Here is a 21,491-nt window from a genome sequence, read left to right as displayed (position 1 = left end):
AGGTTTCATTGCTGATATCCTAGAATCAAGCTTCTGTGACCCAAAATGTATTTATTGCCACGCATTTAAAAATCTTCCTTTGCCTGCCTACTACTATGCTTTTTTATAGATTAAGTTGATGGAGGAAACCATGCCATCTTGATAAATAAGACAAGATTAATTTAGTACCTACCTCATCCTTGTCAGTAATACTGAATGTGTAGATAGGACTACCTTTTTGTGTGTTTTCAAAAACAAATACATCATAAACTGCCTGATTAAATTCTGGTGGATTATCGTTGACGTCTAGTACAAGGAGAACAACAAGTGTGGTAGTGCTGAGACTTGGCTGCCCTCCATCTGATGCCTCCACTTCTACTTCAAATTGCTTTATGGTTTCATAATCCAGTTGCTGGCTCAGGCTGAGCTGGCCTGTGGTCAGATTGACAAGAAACACAGGCAAGGATGTTGAAGGGCGTTGGCTGACAATTCTGTACTTCACCAGAGCGTTGGCCCCAGCATCCAAATCYGTAGCAGACACTGTCAGTAGTGTCCTCCCAAGCACTTCATCTTCAAAGACACTCACTTCATGTCTACTTGATCTGAAGACTGGAGGATTGTCATTCACATCATCAACAATGACTGTCAAATTGAGAGCTGTAGAGAGCACGGGTTGACCTTGGTCACTGGCAATAACAGTTAAATTATAAAATTCTTGTGTTTCTCTGTCCAGTTCCTTTTCCAGCAAAATTAATCCTGATGAGTCAATATCTGCTTTTCCCTCTCCACCTTTCAGAGCATAAACCACAAATCCATTAAAGCCCTCATCCGCATCTGTAGCCGACATGTTGATAACAGTAGTTCCAACTGGCACATTCTCCGGAATATTAATGRTAGTGTTGGCTACACCAAACATAGGACTGTTGTCATTGACATCAGTAACTCTGATAAACACGGTAGCATAGTCAGTAGCCTTTCCATCTGACAAGGAAATATTTAGCGTGTAATTATTCTGGGACTCATAGTCCAGTTTGGTTTTTGTCCAGATGATTCCATTGACATCAATATCAAATGTAGCTGATTCTGTTAGTACTTTAARTGCAACTGGTATATGGGGATTTAAAGACTCAAATTCTACCTGTGTAAGACATAGCATATTGTAAACAAATTCAAGCCAGTGATCCACTGCCTAAAAAACAATCATAGTTTAACTRTGTTCCAACTCACTTTACTCATCATTTTACTCATTAAAAGTAGTGAGAATTAAGCCACAATATATATAAAATCACAGATTGAGAGGACTACCTCTTATTGGAACATCACTAATACAGAAATGTAAATATGTATAATACATAATAAAAATAACAGACTGTACTTCAGCCTTTAATTCTGCCTATCTTTACAAATAAAGTGAAAAAAATTAACTAAGGCAATCAATAAATAACTCAGAATTTTAGATTTATAACCAATAGATGAGTTGGTTATCAACTCATAATATTGTCTGTCCTAGGGTTTGGGCCCCTATAGGCTTTGGGGAATGTCAACAAAGAGCAACAAATGTCATCAAAGAGCTAAGCATGAAAGTTCACTTTCTCAAGCAGTTCTATGTTTCTGTGTTAAACAGTAGCAGATGCTGTTTCAAAGTTAAACAGTAGCAGATGCTTTTAAAGGTTTGCAATAGAGAGAGAGAGAGCTCAGTGGGTGATAGGCTTCATCCAAGTAGCATGACAGGATGCAATGAGAGAGAGAGCTCAGTGGGTGATAGGCTTCATCCAAGTAGCATGACAGGATGCAATGTAGGTAGAGCTTAGTATACCGAAAGGAAAACACAACATCTAGTTATCCATATTCTACTTAGCGGGATATAAACATTTAGAGTGCTTCTTTTACAGGCTTCCTTATAGTTGTCATGTCCTATACAAATGATAGAGTGAAGTTGTACTTACTCTTGCTACTTCAACACGGCTGGCCAGCTCTTCTTTCACAGATGCATTATACACTTTSTGAATAAACTGAGGTTTGGAATCTCCAACTGCAAAGATGTGTACAGGAACTGACGAACTTCTTGGAATTATCCCACCTGTAAGCAAAAGAAAACAATCTTTCAGCACCCACAAAATACCTTCTGCCTAAAATTTATACTTTTCCACTGGTACTGATATTTTATTATCCTTACTGCCACTGTTTTGGTACTGCTGGGAGGTCCTAACGAGGACAAGAGTTTCATGTGCTGGGTGTTACACATCTGCATGAACATGAAGAACACACCATCTATCTGGCACAGTAGACAGCCAAAGGAGAGGCTAGTGCATCTCTTTTGTAACTATAGGTACTCAGTACCCATTTTATCCACAAGGCCTTGACTTAGAGACACAGACCTCATACTGAGCAAATTAGATAGGGAAAAATCAGAACACTGGAAAACATTTTGGATGGTCATACTACCAGGAATGCGGTACCATTTTCAGGTTACATTTATCTCTGTCCTTTTTCAGATCATGAATGTTYACTGAGCTGTCTGTTGCTCTTTTAAAACAAGCAAAGAAACTTTCTTAAAGGAAATAATATTAAAGGAAACAATATTTATGCTGGTCATCCTAAAAATGGCTTTGGCATCTCCATTTTAGTCRTTCCATACTGTCATGGATTTGCAAGCACAGACCAAGTTGCTCATCATTTTTACYTTCATTTTACTCCCTGCTCCAGTACTGCATGATGACTGAATTATTCCTGCAGGTGCACCTGAATCTGGGTATTCTACYCTGTGCAGCATCAGTCAATAATTAAGTTAAAGGATGGTGGAAAATTAGAAAACTTTAGATTTGACATAGCAGTATCAGCAAGGAGTGGAGCTTTATCAGAGATGTAATTACTGCTTTGAATGAATGAGACAGCAGTGTTCTCGCCTTCAATAAATGAGAGCAGATAAACATATATGGTATTTTTAAAATGAAATATGGAGCCTGTTTATTTTGACAGTGTTCCTTTAAGTAAAAAACAAAACAAAACAAAATAAAACAAAACATACAAAGGGGATAGTTTTGTTGACCCGTACTAAAATCTTGTCTTACCATCAGTAGCTGTAATCCACAAGACAAAGTTCTTAAGTTGGTTGACTCCTAATGAGATAACTGTTTTTAAACTGATTTGTCCTGTGGATGTATTCAATTCAAAGTATCCATCTTCATTGCCACCTGATAAGATAAACCTTATCTCTCCATTTATACCATCATCTGGATCATCAGCAGCAACCTGGAGAGAAAAAATAACTTTATTTCTGTTTCTTGTGCTGTTATCAAGCAAAACAATCAAGCTTATCAAGCAAAACAMATCAAGCTTATTCCTCTGCACTCTGCACAGAAAATTATTCAGGTAGTAGATAATTAAAAATTTGTGTGTTCCTTTTAATTTTTTTATARTAAATTACACACACATACATATAGGTATATATAAAATAATATAGCAATAATAAGCCTGGCATTTTTTGTAAAAAACAGCCAAATACAGCCATGGCAGTTTTTTAYTATACCTTTAACTGACTGACTCTCTATTTCCTGTATCATTCCTAGGTTAAATCTAAGTTAGAATGTTTGTTATCTGATGCACCAAGGTTTTGCCTCTGAAGGCTTGTTTCATAGTAGTTCTAATGGAAATCGTCTAATCCAGAGGTAGATTATTCAAGAAATTACAGCAGGGGCCATTAACTCACTGTCTCTGGGTAGGAGTTYTGATAGTGACTCTCTGTATGTCTCAGATAAGCTCATGAAGCCATTTTTGTCTTAGTTTCCTGGTTTATTTGGTGAACTGGTTTTTTATATTATGAAAAATATACTTTATCTAAAAATCACCTACATTGCTTCAGTAGTCTTTCAAAAATCTTTACAATTGTATAATCACTACACAAACTGAAGGGACTAAGCAAGGACTCAGGTATACATTCAATTCACACAAAAATGTCAGATTCACTTAGTACTTCTAGTACCTGAAGAATGGACATTCCTGCAGTCATGTTGATGAAAATCTCTCGTTGATATGGTGTGTCTATAAAGGTGGGGGTGTTGTCATTTTCATCCAGCAACAGTAYATTGATTGCAGACTGCACCTCATAGTAAGGTGGCAAATGGTCTCTAGCAGCAACCTTTAAAAATGATGCAGCAAAATAACAATTTTGTTCAAACGTATGTTCTATAAACAGAAAGAAGCTTAGAATATTTTTACAAGCTGAGTAAAAAGCATAACTTTAGAAGTATTTTCTTCCAGATAGCTCTGGATTTGATTCTTCAAGTTGCTCCTAATCTATATCACTGAAAATAAGAATCTGGTCWGCCTCTTTCCAGGATGGATTAGATATCATCTGTTTATCCCTACCCACTTTTGGAAAGGAGTAGGCTTATTTTTCATACCTGTAGGTGAATAGATGACATTTTCTCCCTGTCTAAGAGTGTGGAGTTCTTCACAGTTAGGATCCCAGCTTCACTTAGCTGGAAAGGACTGTCAGCTGGAGTGAGAACAAATGTTCCCTGGAAGCCTCCCTGCAAACAGTAATAATATTTGTTATTAGATAAGACAGTCACTGAGCTAGTCACTTAGGCTATTTTCTTYTAAATTTTCAGGTGGAAAACATTAAACCTTCCAGTTTAATTAAGATTTTGWTTCCACAGAAAGGGAGAAGAGCAAGCAACACAGGAGAAACGTATAACTTAGGCTGAGGGCCACTCACAGCTTTGTGTCCATTTTACACTCCTGCACTTTTCCACAAAACTGGATCCTGCTGTATCCACCCCCTCAAAGAAGTGAAATTCAGTGTATTTTAGTTAATGACATTGAGATAATCAGAAAAAAAAACTATAGTACTATTTACTATACCTATAACTGTTTAGTATAGGTATATAGCACATAATACTACTTACTATACTATACTGTTTACTATACCTATACCTAAGATTCATTTTATCATTTATTTCAAAAGTGTAATATTTTTAGCAATCATAATGATATTATCATTTCACCTCATCTTTGTCAATAGCTGTTATTTGAAGAACTTCCATCCCATCTGGGAAGTTTTCTAGAATTGAGACATTGTAACTTGATTGTGACAATACGGGAGAATTGTCATTCACATCTTCAATAGTAACCAGCACTACTGCATCAGCTGTTTTAAGGTTATTGTCTTGCTGAGCCGCCTAGAAAACAGAGTTTATAACTGTAAATTACATATCCTGAGCCATTCCATCTCAGTACAATGATATGACAAAACTACACACATTTGTTAAAGTAAATTTTTCTTTATTCTTGTTTTAAATGACCTGCATAATGGAATGTTGATAGCAATGGCCCCATACCATTACCATGACAAAAATTATCATGAATATTATTAACACTAACATATATTCTAACAACAGTTGATGAAATTCAGACTTGATATTRACACAATGAGCTGCAAAATTATCACTACCTCAATGCCAACAAGAAGATACGGACATTCTTCTCTGTCAACTGCAGTATTTACTTTCAGTACTCCACTGTCTGTATCGATTGAAAAAGTGTTGCTGTAGGCTGGAGGGTTCACTGAAAAGCAACAGAACACATTTGGAGGAGGTTAAGAATATCTACAYATTTCTGAGATAGTTAGGCCCTTCTATAATCACTGAAACTAAGCTGATTCAACTTTCAAAGCAGTAGTGTAGCGAAGATGTATGGAGCTAGGACATTGTCCGACTGTACACTGCACTTTGTTACAATTCTCTTCAGTAACACTGACATCATAAGTAACAGCTTGAAAACAAAGGGTCTTACCTAGTTTGATGCTGTAAAATACTTTTTCATTTATACCTTTGTCTCCATCTTTAGCTAATATCTTCTCTGGGAGAATAGCCAGAGAACCAATCTGGAAAACATACATAATTCATTAATTTAAAAATATACACATTAACTTACAAATTACAATTATGATTGAAGAAATAAGAAATATATGCTTAATTACTGGGATCCAGAAAAATTTCTCTTGCCATAATGGTTTTACAGAGGAAAATAATGAATAAAATATTTTACAGATATTCTATGTTCACTTTAATAAACAACAGACTACATGGCAGTAGTCACTGATGGAACTTAATATTAAGAATATGGAAAACCTCAGTTCTATTCCCCTCCTGGTAAACAATATGCAGTTCTAAACTACAGCTCTTAAAAAAAAAAAAATCTAAAAAGATTCCTCTTGGACAATTAAAGATTAACTTCTAACAAGAAGAATACTAAAGGTATGACACCAACTGCACTTGTAGTTTAACATATGTTAATGTGAAGGTAATGATAAAGAAGATAATGAACTATTYTAATTTGAGCAGATTACTCTGGTAATGCTAGTCTGAGAGTTTTTTTTCAATACATACAGAAATCATAGTTAAATATATTCCACCCAGAAATTATATCGCATTTCCTGCCCCTGTGTAGAAAGAATATTACAATAACATGTAAATAACAGTTTACAGCTGAGATTTTTATTTTGCCTACTTGATTGTAGTGAATTATGAAGAAATTACACTGGTTTGAAAATGAGACAGGGCGGTTACTCCAGGACTGATAAGCAGAGACAGCTACCCCTCCAAGTTTACAGTAAAAATCCTGTTACAACTCCTAGTCAGTGTTTTCTTTTTTTCTCTCGAGTGGTAGAAGAATTTGTGTTTCCATGGCAGAAAGCTTTATACTTCATATAAGTGGCCTATTTACCTTGTATTTGGAAATCTATAGTTAAGAACTATAAACTTCACTAATTAGCTCAAAACAAGCAGCCCTCCATTAATCCATCTTAAGTTGCTCAATGAGAAAGATTCCTTGAGAGTAAACATAGTGGACAAGAATAAGCTATTTACATTTGTAGCATTCAGTGAAATGCTTTTACCTGGTTTTCACTGATTGTTCCATTGTACACTGATTGACTGAAATACGGGTTCAGTGTGTCATAATCCCGTACATTAATTAGTAACGATGCATTACCACTGTTGATTCCAAATCTTTCCTAGATCCCAAGAAAAAGAAGAAAATAAGAAACACTGTAATAAAAGAGCCATTTTCAGTGGAAAATATGGCAGAATATAATTACTTGTGCTTTGTAGCATCTAAAAAGTCTTAATTTGAAAATCTGACCTTACCAGATTTTTCCATTACTAGAAATTCAATTTTAGGAATAATACTATCAAAGTACAGTTGTTCTAAGGTATTTATTTTATATCATGCAAATGTTAGAAAGTAGCATGCAGAGTGTAATAGCAGTACATAGCTATACTATCTGCCAGGCACCACAAATAAACATGACAAAGGGATTTATTTTTAGTTCCAAAAAGCATCAAAGGCAAATACATATTCACATCCAAAAACAGATGCACAAAAAGACTGTAGTTGGTTAGCTGCAGCAAAAATAGAATAAGTTAGATCCACCAGAGTGCTTAGGTGAATACACGACAGAATAGCGAAGAAAAATATGCATTACATACATACTTAATGCACATAGAAAGAAATTCATGCTAATATTTGAAGGGAGACTCAAACATTTGGTTCAAACATTAAGAACATGCTTTTTTTGTTTGCAGTATAAGCCAGCATTGTGGAAAAGAGAATCAAGTTGAAACTTACTTAGATATCAATAGTCAAACTTTTTAATATATTAACAAATGTATGTGCTAACATGTTCAGTCTGGTTTTGGACTAGAAATAGTCAATGCTAATGTTGACTGCAAGAATGTAAAGAAATTTTAAAGAAGGCATTGCCAAACAGAATTAAGTGCGTAAGTGAGACTCAGGAAAATCTGGATGTTATTCCTGACACTGCCAAAACAACTGAAGTAGGAAATTTGTTGAGTCATTCAGTTCAATCTCTCAGATCCAGACTGTAGCATTCTTACTCACACTGGCATACATAAAGAAAGCACTCCCATGAGTTATTGTGCATATGCAGTCCATTGACCATATAGCTTTATCTTTCCTATTTACAAAAAAACAAAACAAAACAAAACAAAACAAAACAAAACAAAAATTATGTCACAGGGAGATTTAACAATCACAAAGGAGGCAGAATGTGTTACTCCTTATATTCATGTTTGTCAAGTGCTGTGACATAGAAGTGGAAGGATGTGTCCTGCAATAGAAGGAATGCACTGTCTGAAATAGAAGTGGAGACCACCAGCATTATATCTTCGCCAATACTGAGCAGACCTAGACCAAGCGACACCTGAAGTTTTAGGAAAAATTAGCAAACCTGTGAGTCTAAGAAACTGCTCTAAACAAATAAATTGAAGTACCTTTTTAACTGGTAACAACGACATCATGTGCCAAAGCATAAATTGGTCCAGCAGATAATTAATAAGTTCATTAAAGTCCCATCATGAACAATCAAACACAAAGGATGCAGACAGAACTTTTGTCTTGGGAACTCTCCAAGTTGTAGACTGCTGGAAACTGGGATATTATGTTAAAGGAAGGATCACTGTAGAACTAGCTCGTCTTTTAATTCAATAGTACTGTGTGTCAGAGACAGGAAACTGAACTGGAAGGATTTCTGTTCTGTGTCAATAGGGCTTTCTTATCTCCCTGTCAGAGGAAGTGCTTTGTTCTATATATGTACATATATATTTATACCATACCTTTGCTTGCACTGTTAAATTGAAAAAGTTGATCTTGTTATAATCCAAAGGTTTTTTCACCATGACGTTCCCATCTCCTTCCCTTATATAAAAGTAATCAGAGTTTGGACCCTGTTAAATAAATCAATAACATATTTTATATAATTAATTATGAAATGCATTTTCTTTTCTCTTGATATCTTTATTATTGGACTGTTATTCACAAAGGACCACTACAATGGAAAATGTTGATCCTCTTCACCAGATTCTAGTGTCTGTCCCATCAGTGCCTCTAGATTGTATATCTGAGAAGGAAAAAAAATAGTCAAATAAACCCAACAGAAGACTCTCTAGAGGTACAACTTAAGAATTCCTCAATCTGCCAGCAGGACTAACTAAAAATTTTAACTTTTCTTCCCCAGGAACACAGAACACCCTCTCTATTGTACAGCGGTATTCATCTTTCCATTTTTGTACAATGATAACACTTCTGTCTTGATCTAAATCCACGGATTAAGTAGGAAATCTGCTCTTGACTGTAACAAGAAGAGAATTAGGCCCCCACTTCCTAAATTATGGCCCTGAAGTAGTAGCATTTCAWACACTGAAACACTACCAACTGGCAAGTTTCAGAAAGACATGTATCAGCTCTTGGTCATGCTGCAAACAATAGATCAGAAACAGTAAACATTAGAGGTTAAAGTGATGAGGAATTCAGACATGGAGAACAGAGCTTAGGGACTCATCTGCTAGTAAGCAGCAACCAAAACTCTCTAGCAGGGCGAGGTTGTGTTTGCAGACTGGTGGTCAGATGTCCATGTTGGCTGGAGAGAGCTACTACCTACTAAAACTGCACTTCCTAGGCAAGGCAAGGGAAAGCAAGGCAAGGCAAGGCAAGGGAAAGCAAGGCAAGGCAAGGCGTGGCAATGCCAACATCACAATCTTTTGCTTATCCAGAAACCAACACATTCTTTCTTTAAAAGTTCCCAGGTTACTGACAAAATATATGTGGAACATTATGTTTGAATACGGAAAGATTTCATGCTTTATTATTTTCATATTTTCAGAACAAAACTGCACAACTAATTATGTATTAGGTAGTCTCCACCTGAAAACTAAAATCTACATGGCAACACACTTTTCTTCTCCCTTTTCTGCAACAACATGGAAAATCATAAAAACTCTGAGCTTCCGCAGTGCTTTCTTCTCTCACATTTCTAGTGGTAAGGATTGAAACAGATTAAAATAAATAGACCTAGGTGGCTTGAAAAAGATATTCAGGTAGCACAAATTGATGTAGTTCCACAGATTTCAGTTTTCATCAGATGAGTATCAGTCTTTGTGTACTTAAACATTACCAGACTAGCTACAAATTCCCTGAAATTTCTATAAAACCCTRTGATCACAAATTTCTTTTAAAAATGTATATTTTTGATCAGACCCTACTSTTCTGGGAAACACCTAGAAGTGTATCTTGTTAATAGCAGGCTTGATGTTATCACTTACRAGCCTACCACATAGGACCATAAAAGTAGTACCAATCTACAGTGTGCAAACRGAGGGAAACAGGTCCTTCTATGTGGTTCATCTCATCCTGTGGTTGATAACTAAACCAGATCAGATGAACGGTATCAGCTTCACTCCACCGACTATAAAAGGAGCTGAGATAGCTAGCTCAGTTGTGGACGTCTGCACTGCAGATATCTAAAGTCAGTTGCAATAATCTTACTTCAAGTGCCATAAATATACACATTATCAGGACTAGGGATCAACAGCAAAACTTTGTGGCACAAACTTTAAAAATAGAGGACACAATTTTACTTCTGCTTTTAAAAAGGTTCACTGTGTTCCTTAGCCTCAGCTAGAGAGTGCCACAGAACATTTCACAAATGTTAAGAAACAGATTCAGGGCTCACTGCACGTTAGGCTGGTCCTGTGATATAAGCTATTGTGGCCCACACTGTTTTAGTTCTTTTTTGCACCAGGAGCTGATAAATTAGCTGTGGATCAGCAAGGGATAGAAAACGTGATCCTCAGTAACACACCCGGAAGAGAGAATCTGTAAGATACRTTATAGTCATTCTTTGGTCTCATTACATTCTCCATAAAGCAGCATGATCCTTCYGATGCTAGCATTTTGCAGATTTGTAACAATAGCTGTAAAGTGCAAAATATCACACTGCAGATCAGGTTCCAGTCTGTACTTAGGTATGAAAGGTACCCTGGTGTTCACAGTCCCTGACAAACAAAAAGTACTCACCCAAAGACTGTAACTAATGAGGTTGAAGGTAGGTGACAGATCTTTATCCTGAGCTTCCACTTTTATAACCACGAAATTTACTTCAGATACCTAGAGAAAATAAACATCATCAAATGCTCCATCACAAAACCCTTTGGCTTTCCTCCTTACTATCGGCAGAAAAACTATGCCATGTCCCTAGCATGCACAAATTACTTTCAATTTCCATTTGAAGTCAGATAGCTGAAGGGTGCATTCCTTCTGCACCCCATGCCTCTGGCTGTGCACGCAGTCCAGCCTCTCTTTTCCACACCATGCTAAGATTTAGAAAAGTCACACAAGCATGCATGTAATCATGTTATATCTGAGTGGTTACATTAGAACGGTACACATTTTGGCTCCAGAAAGTAATAAATTTCACATTTAAAAATATCAACATTTGCCATATCTCACCTCTGATACTGAAGTGTTGTAGTAAGTTTGTAGAAATTCTGGAGAATTGTCATTTATGTCCTGTAAGATTAAATCACGCGCATTCTGTATCTTGTCAGCCTTCATAAAAGAAACAAAAAAATACATTAGAAATGAAAGCAGTGAGGTGGCAACCTATGGCTAATGTTTAATTTCGTCGTATAGAATAAGACCTTCAAAGAGAGACTCCTTTTGTTCTAAACACTCATCATATGATACTCTGTGATGAGAGTCAAATTATAATTTTTTGTAATGGAGTAGAAAGCTTGTGAAAATACTTGAAATTAACTTTTTAYTTTTAATTTACCGTAGGTTTTCTGAAAACAACAACTCTTGTTCCACTTGGCATCTTTTCTGTAAAACACTCAGTAACTCACTATGTCATATCTTTTATATAAAAAGGTATTTTAGAAAATAATAATTTGCATTAAACTTCCTTAGAAGAAAAAATACATTTGATAATATATGCCTTTTACTTACCATTCCAATCCTTTGGCAAACAACAGCATAAAAGAGATGGTCACTCTAAAATAAACAAGTAAGGAAATAAATAATGAATGTAAACATTTATTTTATATTCTTGTATTATCTATGAATTCCTAATATGATTGTCAATGAATGTTTATTGTCAGCATATAAAAAGCAAAATGTTCCAGAACAACTTCTGGTACCTGAATCCTCAGGCATGCCATTCCCAATTGACAATGAATTGTTCATCTGATTCAGTAACAGAAGCATACTTTAGCTAATTTTGTGATTTCAGTATGTTGTACCAAAATACATTCTCTTATACTATAGAGCAAATCCATTATAGATGATCAAACATCATTTTTAATTTGCTGCTGTTCATTAATGGCTGGTATCTACCCATTCAGATCCCACCATCCATGCACCTACCTATTCTCACTGATAGCAAATTGACAGGAAATGGGAGAACAATATGAGTAAGAAGCTTAAGCAGTATCATAAAATTGGCGAGAAAAGGTTTTAACCCATTTGGAAAATATCCATGAGAAATGCAAATGTAAACCCTTTCATCAAGCATAAGCTTTGATTATAACACTCTTTTTTAAAAATATGTACAGTGCAGTTCTGTCAAGTAGGTGCTTTTCTGAAAAAGTCTATCAAAAATGGTCTCCACTTACTCAGCAGAACCACACCATCTGCATTTTCAGAGACAATTCCAGTGATGAAAAACATATTACTATTGTTTTATAGACTCTTAGTAGTCCTTCAGAGCAAGCATGGCTAGGAAGAAGGATCTACATTTGATTCCTTTCATGTATTCACCAACAGAGGCCAGTAGACCTATTCATGCATACAGTTAAACGCTTTGAATGTACACACRATAAAGAATCACCTTCTACCAAGTTATATCTGATCAATCTCATCCTGATGAAATTATTCAGATGTTACTGAGATATGAGTTTCAATATAAGTAACACCTATCTTAACTGAGTATTTATAACTTTTATTACAAGTGACAATGTATGTTTAGGAAAGAAACATCTTGCTTCTAAGATCCCAGATAAGTGTGCAGTTATAGGAGATCAAAGACATTTAACACAGATATTACTGAGAGACAGATACTGAAATCTACACTGCACTTTCTGATGAGCTGCTTTTTTGGAATACCAATGTACATCATAGGAGAACGAACACTTAAAATCTATGCCTTAGCGCGGCTTCTTGTCACCTGTCAAAAAGACCTTTATATCTAGGATTAACATGTAGTGAAAACAATACCTCAATAGAATCAACATCCAAAGGCTTACGAGTCCTCACTGTTGCATTATTATATCCAGAATTATATAGTAGCTCCACATATGGTAAGTGTTCAGGGAACAAATATTCTTCTAATGTCAAAATTACATTGGGTGGGATATTTGTAATCCATTCTATATCACCTGTAAGAAAAAATGTAATAAAAGTTAGATTGCTTTATGGAAAAGAAATACATTGGTTCATTTCAAATGTATTGACTAGATTGCAGTACAAATAATGTATCAGTTTGGCAWTTTCAGCTATCAATGAGATATTAATATAAGTCCCTTTAAGTGTTGTACAGAAGTGTACTGTTACATTTTTAAAGCCGTGRAGAACCACTTTTTCAATACATTCACCCTCCATGATATCATGCTCAGGATTAAAAAACTTGGCATAATCTCCACTTAAATTTCCATCACTTCCTGGAGATGGGTTCACATTGCAAAACTCATTTTCACATYTAGACCCCACGCCTGTCATTTGTTCCACACAGACATGCCTTCCTTTTCAGGGAGTGTAATCAAAGTCAGTGAGCTGCTAGTCATGGCTGCATGGGATGTGTTTCAATATTTTCCACCTGTAAGGGCTTTTTATATCTCCTGGTTGCCTCTACCAAGGAAAAAGAATTCAGTGCAAATCTRTATTCAGGCTTGTACTGCAAATCCCCAACCTATCATTTGTTGTTAAATTGTGATTTTGGTACAGAATGTCAAGTATATGTGCTATGCTTTAATTGTTCCTATATGAACAGAACACTGAAAGATTAAATATTGAAATATTTTAATCAACTTATACACAATTTTCTACAGCTATGCATTTAGGAATTATTGTCTTGAAAATTAGAACTTGTTATTATTTGTAATTACCATGACTCYTACTAAACTGCCTTGCTTGTTTGGTTAAACACCAGATCTGTATTTGAAAGGGGTTTGAAATGTGTTCTTTAAACTCTCCAGTGCAGTATTAGTAGCAGTTTGATTCAATTGTTTAAAGTAATCTTGTTATATTTATCAAGAGATATGTGTTTATAAAATAATATGCATCTTTTCATGGAACATGTTATCTGGATTGCAAATCCCTCTCTCTCCAAAATGTTTCCTGATCTCAWATATTTCTGGTGGTCTTTAGGAAACTTGCTAGTTAAGTTTCCTACTTACTCCACCATTTTTATACTCTATCATTACTATTGCAGTCTAATAACCCCTTTTTGTAATAGCCCMATCTCCAGTCTCTAGTGCAGACTTATGGTCTCGATCTCTAAATTTCTCAAGGAAGGGAGCCTTGTCTTCTAACAGCAGGGAGTGTCTGGARTGCTTTCAGGTAGCAGCCCAAAGATAGTGGATTACTGATTGCGTCCAAGGATTAAAAGTCCAGTCAGAAACCAGTAAGCACAGAAGAAGCAATTGCGCTGTATCTCAGGGGCAGAGTGCTGTGAGATATCACACTGTTACGTGCATTATTGAGACTGTTGGAAGAATTTGTTCCTGGGGAAAAAAAATCCATCTCAACTTCCTGATACACTGTCAAACCCTCCATCCAGAGTGGGACACACACAAACAGGAAATAGGAAGCAGATGCCCTGTGAACAGCACCCTGTCTAGGGGAGTGAGAGTTACAGTCTAACAAGAAGGAGGTGTGGGGGTACAAACCAAAGACACTTGTACAGGAATCCCTTTTGCTCGTTCATCGTAGCTATGTCAGCACATACACACACACGTATGATGCATGAAGCGCTAAACTTCTTGCTAGCCTCTTAAAAATTAAATGTAGTCGGAGTGAAAGRAGATTGTTTTCCTTTCTCTCCTCTTGCAAGTCAGATGTAGCAGCTACACCTTCATACTGTCAAAGGAACTGCTTCTACAGTGGCTGGGAAAAATCAGTGCCTTGTGTCATACCTGTTTTCTGCATCTTGAGGAAAGTCGGAAGCAGTGAAGACTGCCTGTGTATATATAACCTGCACAGGCCTGGTGCACACTTTCATGAGATCCCCAGGATCTCCCACATATCCTGGAGGATATACTCTGGCCACAATCTAGCCTTTGCCTTGTGACATTGCTATGCAGTTCTGTTAGGCAAGTCAAATCCAAACTGCAAGGCTGCTGCTCAAAGACTGTGTAGACACAAACGACAACTCTATGCTTTAGCTAGCAACACTAACCTCTGTGGTTAGTGGTGGGAAGAGAGAAGGATATTATTCTTTGTTCTGCATTTGCAGTGTAAACATCAAAGGGTGTGGGGGGGAAGCACAATCTACTCTCTTCTGCACTGCAAGGTGCTGCAGTCCCCCATAGTATAGGATTTTGTTTCCAAGACAGCCATACTTTATCATCCAGGCTAAGGAAATGTAGAAAATGTGGGGGTAAAATTAAAATTAACCCTTCTAAGTGGCACCGATTATATAAGAACACAACAGAAAGAGTTGCACTAACAAGGAAAGCTGGAGCAGAAAATGCAAACACAGGGGGTAGCCAGCATGGATCCTGTAATTCCCAGGATTGCAAGCCTGCCTGTCCTTCTGCACCCCATCTGCTCCACCTACTGTCCCAAACAAGATGGAAAAAAAGGCTATCAGAAAGGCTCCAGKCTGAAGCAGAGACTCCAGGAGCAGAGCAGGGCTGTGGGGCAGTGGTTCTTTCTGACGTAGGGAAGGAAAGAAGAGATGAGCTCTTGCAGGCTCATTGGACAAGGTGGACTGTAAACTGTACCTGTACCTGTTCCTTTACCTTTGCCTGCTGTGTCTCAGCATATTAGAGACTCAATTTCATCTCAAYGTTCACCTTTCAACAAGCACAAATTTAGTGGTGGGGAGCAGTATTCATCTTGACAACTGCTGCATCCAGCCATGAAGACTATTGTAAATTAATTAATAACACAGATTTACTATAAAATACATAGATTATATGAAGCATTAAAATAATATGCACACTGGGGATCAAATCAGATAATTCTAGGATAGAATGATGATTTTACCTGTATATTCATCCAAAAAGGATGACAGCATGAGTGGGTTGGGTATTGTGTCACAGTTTATATTTGTGGTTTCTAAAAAGAAAAGGAAAAATAATGTAAAAACAACATAGATGGAGTATTCTTAGAACTAGTACAAGGTACAAGATACTATGTTATATGAAGCAGATATATACACTAATTAAAATTAATTTAAGACATTTATCATGGTGGTTCCTTGGCATAATTTTCAGTGGTGAAAGCAATACAGAAATATTAGTTGGAGTAAGTAAACTGTAGTGTGTTGATACCAATCAATCCCTGCTCAAAAATTACACAGTGAAGGACTCAGCAACTCAAAAAAGCAGCTATCAAAAACGGTAAGAAAATGTCTAGTGACAGAATTGTCCTTCTTTGCACCTTGACCAGAGCAAAATTACAGCTTTATTGCCTAATGAGAATGAATCACCGTTCATTTGTTCCCTGCTGAAACATTGTGAATTCCACTGTGAAAATCATCAACGAAACTACATTTGTACCATGGCCTTGCAAATGTTTTCTACTCTTGAGCAATCTGTATGCACAAAGCTATTTACCCCTGAAATTTCAGCAAGGATCAAAGAGCTCAGGGAAAAGAGATATTGGCTGATTTACCTGAAACTTAATCCCCTTCATTTTTTTTTATAGCCATCAGTAGTTTTAAAGTGTAGTTTTTATTCTGAAAAGTGACTTTTGTAAGTGGATTATTGTTCCTCAGTGACTKCTATACTTTCCCTTTATAATACTAAGGAATAAGCTCTTTTCTAGATCTGCAAACTAGACACACAGAAATCGCATCAGATGTTTTCCTTCTTCCCTGACCAGAATTTTTGAGCGTCTCCACTCTTCTCCCTTGCCATTTTCACCGTATGTTCAAATTGACAATTAGAAAGTGAAGTGGCAGGCTATTTGCCTGGATAGGGAAATGCTTTCACATTTGCACCACTCCCATAAAGAAGAGAGCAGATTTGTAAACAAGCAACTGAACAAAAAACTAGAGAATACTTCTACAGTCAGCAGTTGGTGATGTGGGAATAATTATCAACCTCCAGCTCTCAGTATCGAAAAGTTTATTTTGGAGAGCAGGGTTCTGTTTCTAATGAAATAGTTCAGAGAGCTGGAGGCTTGGAATTGCTTGAAATATTATGGCATACTTGAATAAAGGAAATATTCAATAATTAAATAAAATCTCTTGTTGCTATTTTATGAGGAATAACTCTTCTCCCTTAGCCATTCTTGATTATTCTCTGGAGCCATCAGAAACAAGGGAAAGACATTTGAGCATTTTCACTGTTGCGACATTTCCTTAGAAAGCCTGAAGAACTAAATTATGYTAAGACCTCAAGTTTATGCACCCAGATACTGTTCCCCCTTCCCAGATTCAGCTAGTGGATGGTGCAGTTCTCACTGAATGTCCTGTCCTCAGAACACAGAAAAGGATTTTTAAAGTCCTTTCAGTACAACAAATACCAGATATAACAATGATAACTACCAGAATCTAACTTAACAGAATACCAGCATCAGGGAAGTCAACTGATCTCAACTTTGTAACCATACATCCTCATACTCAGCGTCAGCCTACCAGTCTTATTTAATGGCTGCTGCGGATACAAGACAACAAAACCTAAAAGTTCAAAGAGAACTTGTTAAAACTCTGTGTACATACAAGAACAGTGGTTTTCGACTTGGGATCACTGAGCCCCTGAAATCCAGACCACTTCCATGGGCACTGTGAAGATTGTTTTCTATCACTGAGAAGTTATTCCACCATTTAGCAAATAAATGTGCCTTAAACCTCTAGGATTAGGTTTTATATGAATTTAATTTTGTTCTATTTCAGGAACAAGAGTAGACCCTCAGACCTTTATAAAAATGAAACTACTTACCCTGTGCATCGAAGCAGATGAGTATAACCCAACCGATTAAAGCAAAAAAAAGAGATCTAGGAAGTGCCATGAGCACTGCAGGAAAAAATATCCTACTGAAGGCAAGCACAGATGATCATTTATCATACACAGTATTTGTAAGGAATCATCTGGCATATCATAAATTTCCTAATAATACCTTGAGGAATTCTTGAGTGAGAACAAATCAGAAGACCATATGGAGACTTTGAGGGAAAGACGCAAAATATATAACACACTTCCAGCCTTCTCAATTCCAGTCTCTGAGATCAAAGTCCCTTTGGGCAATAAAAATAAGCCAACAAGGAAATCACACTTTTCGTATTCCAGTACAAGTAACAGTTACTTTTACTTTAATAATCAATACAGAGATGAAAACAAATAACAGATTTAGTAGGTGCAAAATATCCTGACCCATACAAGAGAAACCTACATATTCCCCATGAAAGAAAACTAAACAGGCTATCATCTGATAAAACAATTAGCACCTTTTTATATCAAAATAATGCTGGAGTATTTCCTCACAACTCTGTCTGACAAGGAAGAGATATAGAATTCCTATTGGGAAAATAGTATATATAAAATACATATCTGAAATAYGCTTTGTATGTCACAGAAACTATTTGTTGAGAAAAGGTGTAGCAGGCAGTTAAAACATTTACTTCAATGAGGTTTCCTCCAAAAAGGAACRCTAAAAGCTTTCAGGATACTTTCAAAGACTACAAATGATTCAGCTGACCATACAATTTGTTTCAATTGTTTTGAGATAAATATACCTTTAATTCAGAGAGACAACTGATCATGCAGTAAGGAAATGGCTGCCAGACCAAGGTCCTTCCATATTTGTGCTAGCACTTGTTTCGTCACCATGGATACAAACATAATTGCTATAGTTCGAGTGAAAATGCAGAAGAAAATGTTGCATATAACAACAAAAACCAATTATTATCGCAGTTTCTTAGCCTTGTATAATCCAAATGGAAATGTGGGAGCCGCTCTAGCAGAAGGGTTAAAAAACATTGAAAGAAATTCAATCATCAACACCATCACTTCTGAACAAAGGCCACACGCAGCCATAATTACAGTGTCAATTATTACTGGAGCCAATCCAAGACAGCTCATTTTCCCTCCCCTGCCTGGTTGTTCCCTGCCTCTATGACAGCCAAGCCTTAGTGAGGTTATACAGCAAACTAGARGACAGATCTAGGCACAAAATGCCTCATGGGGGGAAATATATATACATATATGGAGAAAGAGACAGAGGGCCTATGTGAATGAGACAGCAAGTGAGCTATTTTTCAGTGAGAGAAATTTCCTGATGTTCACCAAATGGCATCACATGTATTTACACTGTAAGAGCAGTCCTGAGCCAACAGAAGCTGATGTTTCTACCAAAAAGTTTTTTGTGCAATCTTTTAACCATCAAAAATATTTCTGTGTTGGAATTTTAATGTACTGAATGAAGATCTACTTTTGGATATTCCAAATGCCATAAGGAAAAACAGCTTTAATGTTTCTGGGACCTTACAGTAGAGGGATCACACAAAGCTGGAAGCTGCTGCCCTGGTCTCAATGATAAGTAGTACAAGAGCTTAAAGGATTCAGCTCCAGAAATATTGCTCCATCAAAGGACAGCTAACTGAGTAGCTGAAGCAGGTAGGCCACTAATATATGCAAACCCAGTGCAAAAATAAATTTCAGTTGAAGGTCACCTGCAAGCAGGCAYGAAAAGAAAACTGCTGTTTAGATGCAACTCAATGCTCTTTTCTACTCTTTGCAAGCTGCAACAGCTGGGACAGTCCTGGTCCAAGGCTGCCATGCAGGATTCTTCCTTCCTATTCAGACATTGTGTTCAAGGATCAGCAGTCCAGGCGCAGACATAAGGAGAGGCATCATAGCAKTTCCTGTCATTGCCACCAACGTCTCATTAGTAGAATCTGAGCTTGAACAGAGTTCAGATGAAGATCATTTGTTTCCTACACTGTGCCAAAGGAAAGATGAGGCTAGGTATGCATTTCAAGTTAGATGTTAGTAGTGCCACAAAAGCTATTTGTGTTTGTGTAACAACAAAGATAATATGCTGGGGGGTGCAAGGAAATTTAGTCTTTTCTTCAATTGCTAGTCACTCACGGCAGTTGAGGGACTTAAAACACCCGTAACCAGAACATATCAGCCCAGTAGCCAGCTGAGGACAGCATTGCCTGCTAAGCATGCAAGATACAATCATGGCAAACAGTAGGGTGGGCACTTCTCCCACACCACACTGACAGATGTCAGGCATCTATTAAAGGCTGTGTGGGAGTGCACAATCCTTCCCACCAGAGGATGCTGCTCACTTTCAAAGGTAGCACCACATACTGAATTAGGATCCAAAGTCCTTGTGACTCCCCCAAATTAGAGGAGCCCATACTGTCCCGTTTAACTTTGTGTCTGTTGCTGTAGCTTTCAAGCTGGTTGATTGTCTCATCAACCTCTACCATCATGATGCTTGAAGAGAGGAAGAGATATCAACCTTACAGACACAGAGCTTCTATGCTGTTATTTGGCATCAAGCACAAAAAAGCCTTTGGCTGGTTTCATTTGCTGGTACAGATGTCACCCAGGGGGGACCCAGCAGTAAATCTATTCTTGCAGTAAGGCAAACTTAACATGGATGGCTGTTTCCTTACTTCCTGATTAAGAAAAAGAAACTTTCCAGCCAGAATTGAGAGCGTAAGCATACAGTTCATACACCTGATTAGATTTCACCAAGAACAGCTGCAGCAGGAATGTCTTCAGTATTTGTGTATGTATGTTGCTCTCTTGGATGCCTGTAATACCTTAAGGTTTCACATCTGCCCAGAACTGGAGGGAGGTGCATAAAGCAAAACAAGGAGCTTTATGTAATTGCTCAAGTAAGCATTTGATGCAAAGGAACAGTTGCCCAACACACTACAATACCAGCAYACACTCAACAAAAACAAGAAATGATCTTTTAAAAATGTACTCTTTTTACAAATAGAGGTGTCCTCTCAATCATGCCAAACGTGCTCATGCTAATCACATTTTAAAGGTTAACTTACTGGAGCAACAACTATATGTCTACATTTCTCTCTCTTTTTTTTTTTTTTTTTTTTTWAATCAGACATTGCTATGGCTGAATTTAAAATTCTGATCGTTCTTCCAAGATTTCTAGACATCGAACAAACAGGCACAGCTCCACAGTGCAATGAGTTCAACACATGTGACAGTGAGATATACACTGCAATTTTCCCAGTATATCAACTGGGACTTTCATGCAGGACATTCACATAGAAATTTCTAAAAACAAAATCATGGAAACTAATCCTATTCATACAATTAACACTAAGTGGTATGATCAGCACTGTGGCAATGAAAGGCAAAGTTAAAAATATTTCAGCATAGCCTAGTTTGACATTTTGCATACTTGGGTCATTTGTAGAGTAGCTCATTCATGAACTTTTAATCCAGCTTCAAAATTCTATTCAGATAAAATATACTGCTAAATTGCAGATTTGGAGTATCTCA

The 21,491-nt window shown here is 36.9% G+C and overlaps 1 protein-coding gene across 1 annotated transcript in view; it reads right to left on the bottom strand.

The window, feature by feature from the left end:
• LOC146599110 (protocadherin Fat 4-like) overlaps window positions 1-18,015 on the bottom strand; it is a 46,109-nt gene extending 28,094 nt beyond the window's left edge. The window contains exons 1-16 of the mRNA XM_085299129.1: window positions 17,946-18,015; window positions 16,045-16,116; window positions 13,054-13,214; window positions 11,788-11,832; window positions 11,290-11,388; window positions 10,858-10,947; window positions 8,619-8,729; window positions 6,881-6,997; window positions 5,776-5,866; window positions 5,435-5,547; window positions 4,989-5,162; window positions 4,383-4,511; window positions 3,962-4,117; window positions 3,051-3,231; window positions 1,926-2,059; window positions 173-1,117 (exon numbers count right to left, since the gene is read on the bottom strand). Coding sequence (XP_085155255.1) covers window positions 173-1,117; window positions 1,926-2,059; window positions 3,051-3,231; window positions 3,962-4,117; window positions 4,383-4,511; window positions 4,989-5,162; window positions 5,435-5,547; window positions 5,776-5,866; window positions 6,881-6,997; window positions 8,619-8,729; window positions 10,858-10,947; window positions 11,290-11,388; window positions 11,788-11,832; window positions 13,054-13,214; window positions 16,045-16,116; window positions 17,946-18,015 — 2,688 coding nt within the window. The remainder of the gene's footprint in view (window positions 1-172; window positions 1,118-1,925; window positions 2,060-3,050; window positions 3,232-3,961; window positions 4,118-4,382; window positions 4,512-4,988; window positions 5,163-5,434; window positions 5,548-5,775; window positions 5,867-6,880; window positions 6,998-8,618; window positions 8,730-10,857; window positions 10,948-11,289; window positions 11,389-11,787; window positions 11,833-13,053; window positions 13,215-16,044; window positions 16,117-17,945) is intronic.
• Between the last annotated feature and the right edge of the window lie 3,476 nt (window positions 18,016-21,491).

The sequence above is a fragment of the Rhea americana genome, unplaced genomic scaffold (genome assembly GCF_003343005.1).
Source record: "Rhea americana isolate MKP2758 unplaced genomic scaffold, rheAme1 scaffold_146, whole genome shotgun sequence".
NCBI classification, from domain to species: Eukaryota; Metazoa; Chordata; class Aves; order Rheiformes; family Rheidae; genus Rhea; species Rhea americana.
This window is presented reverse-complemented; position numbering and strand designations above follow the sequence as displayed.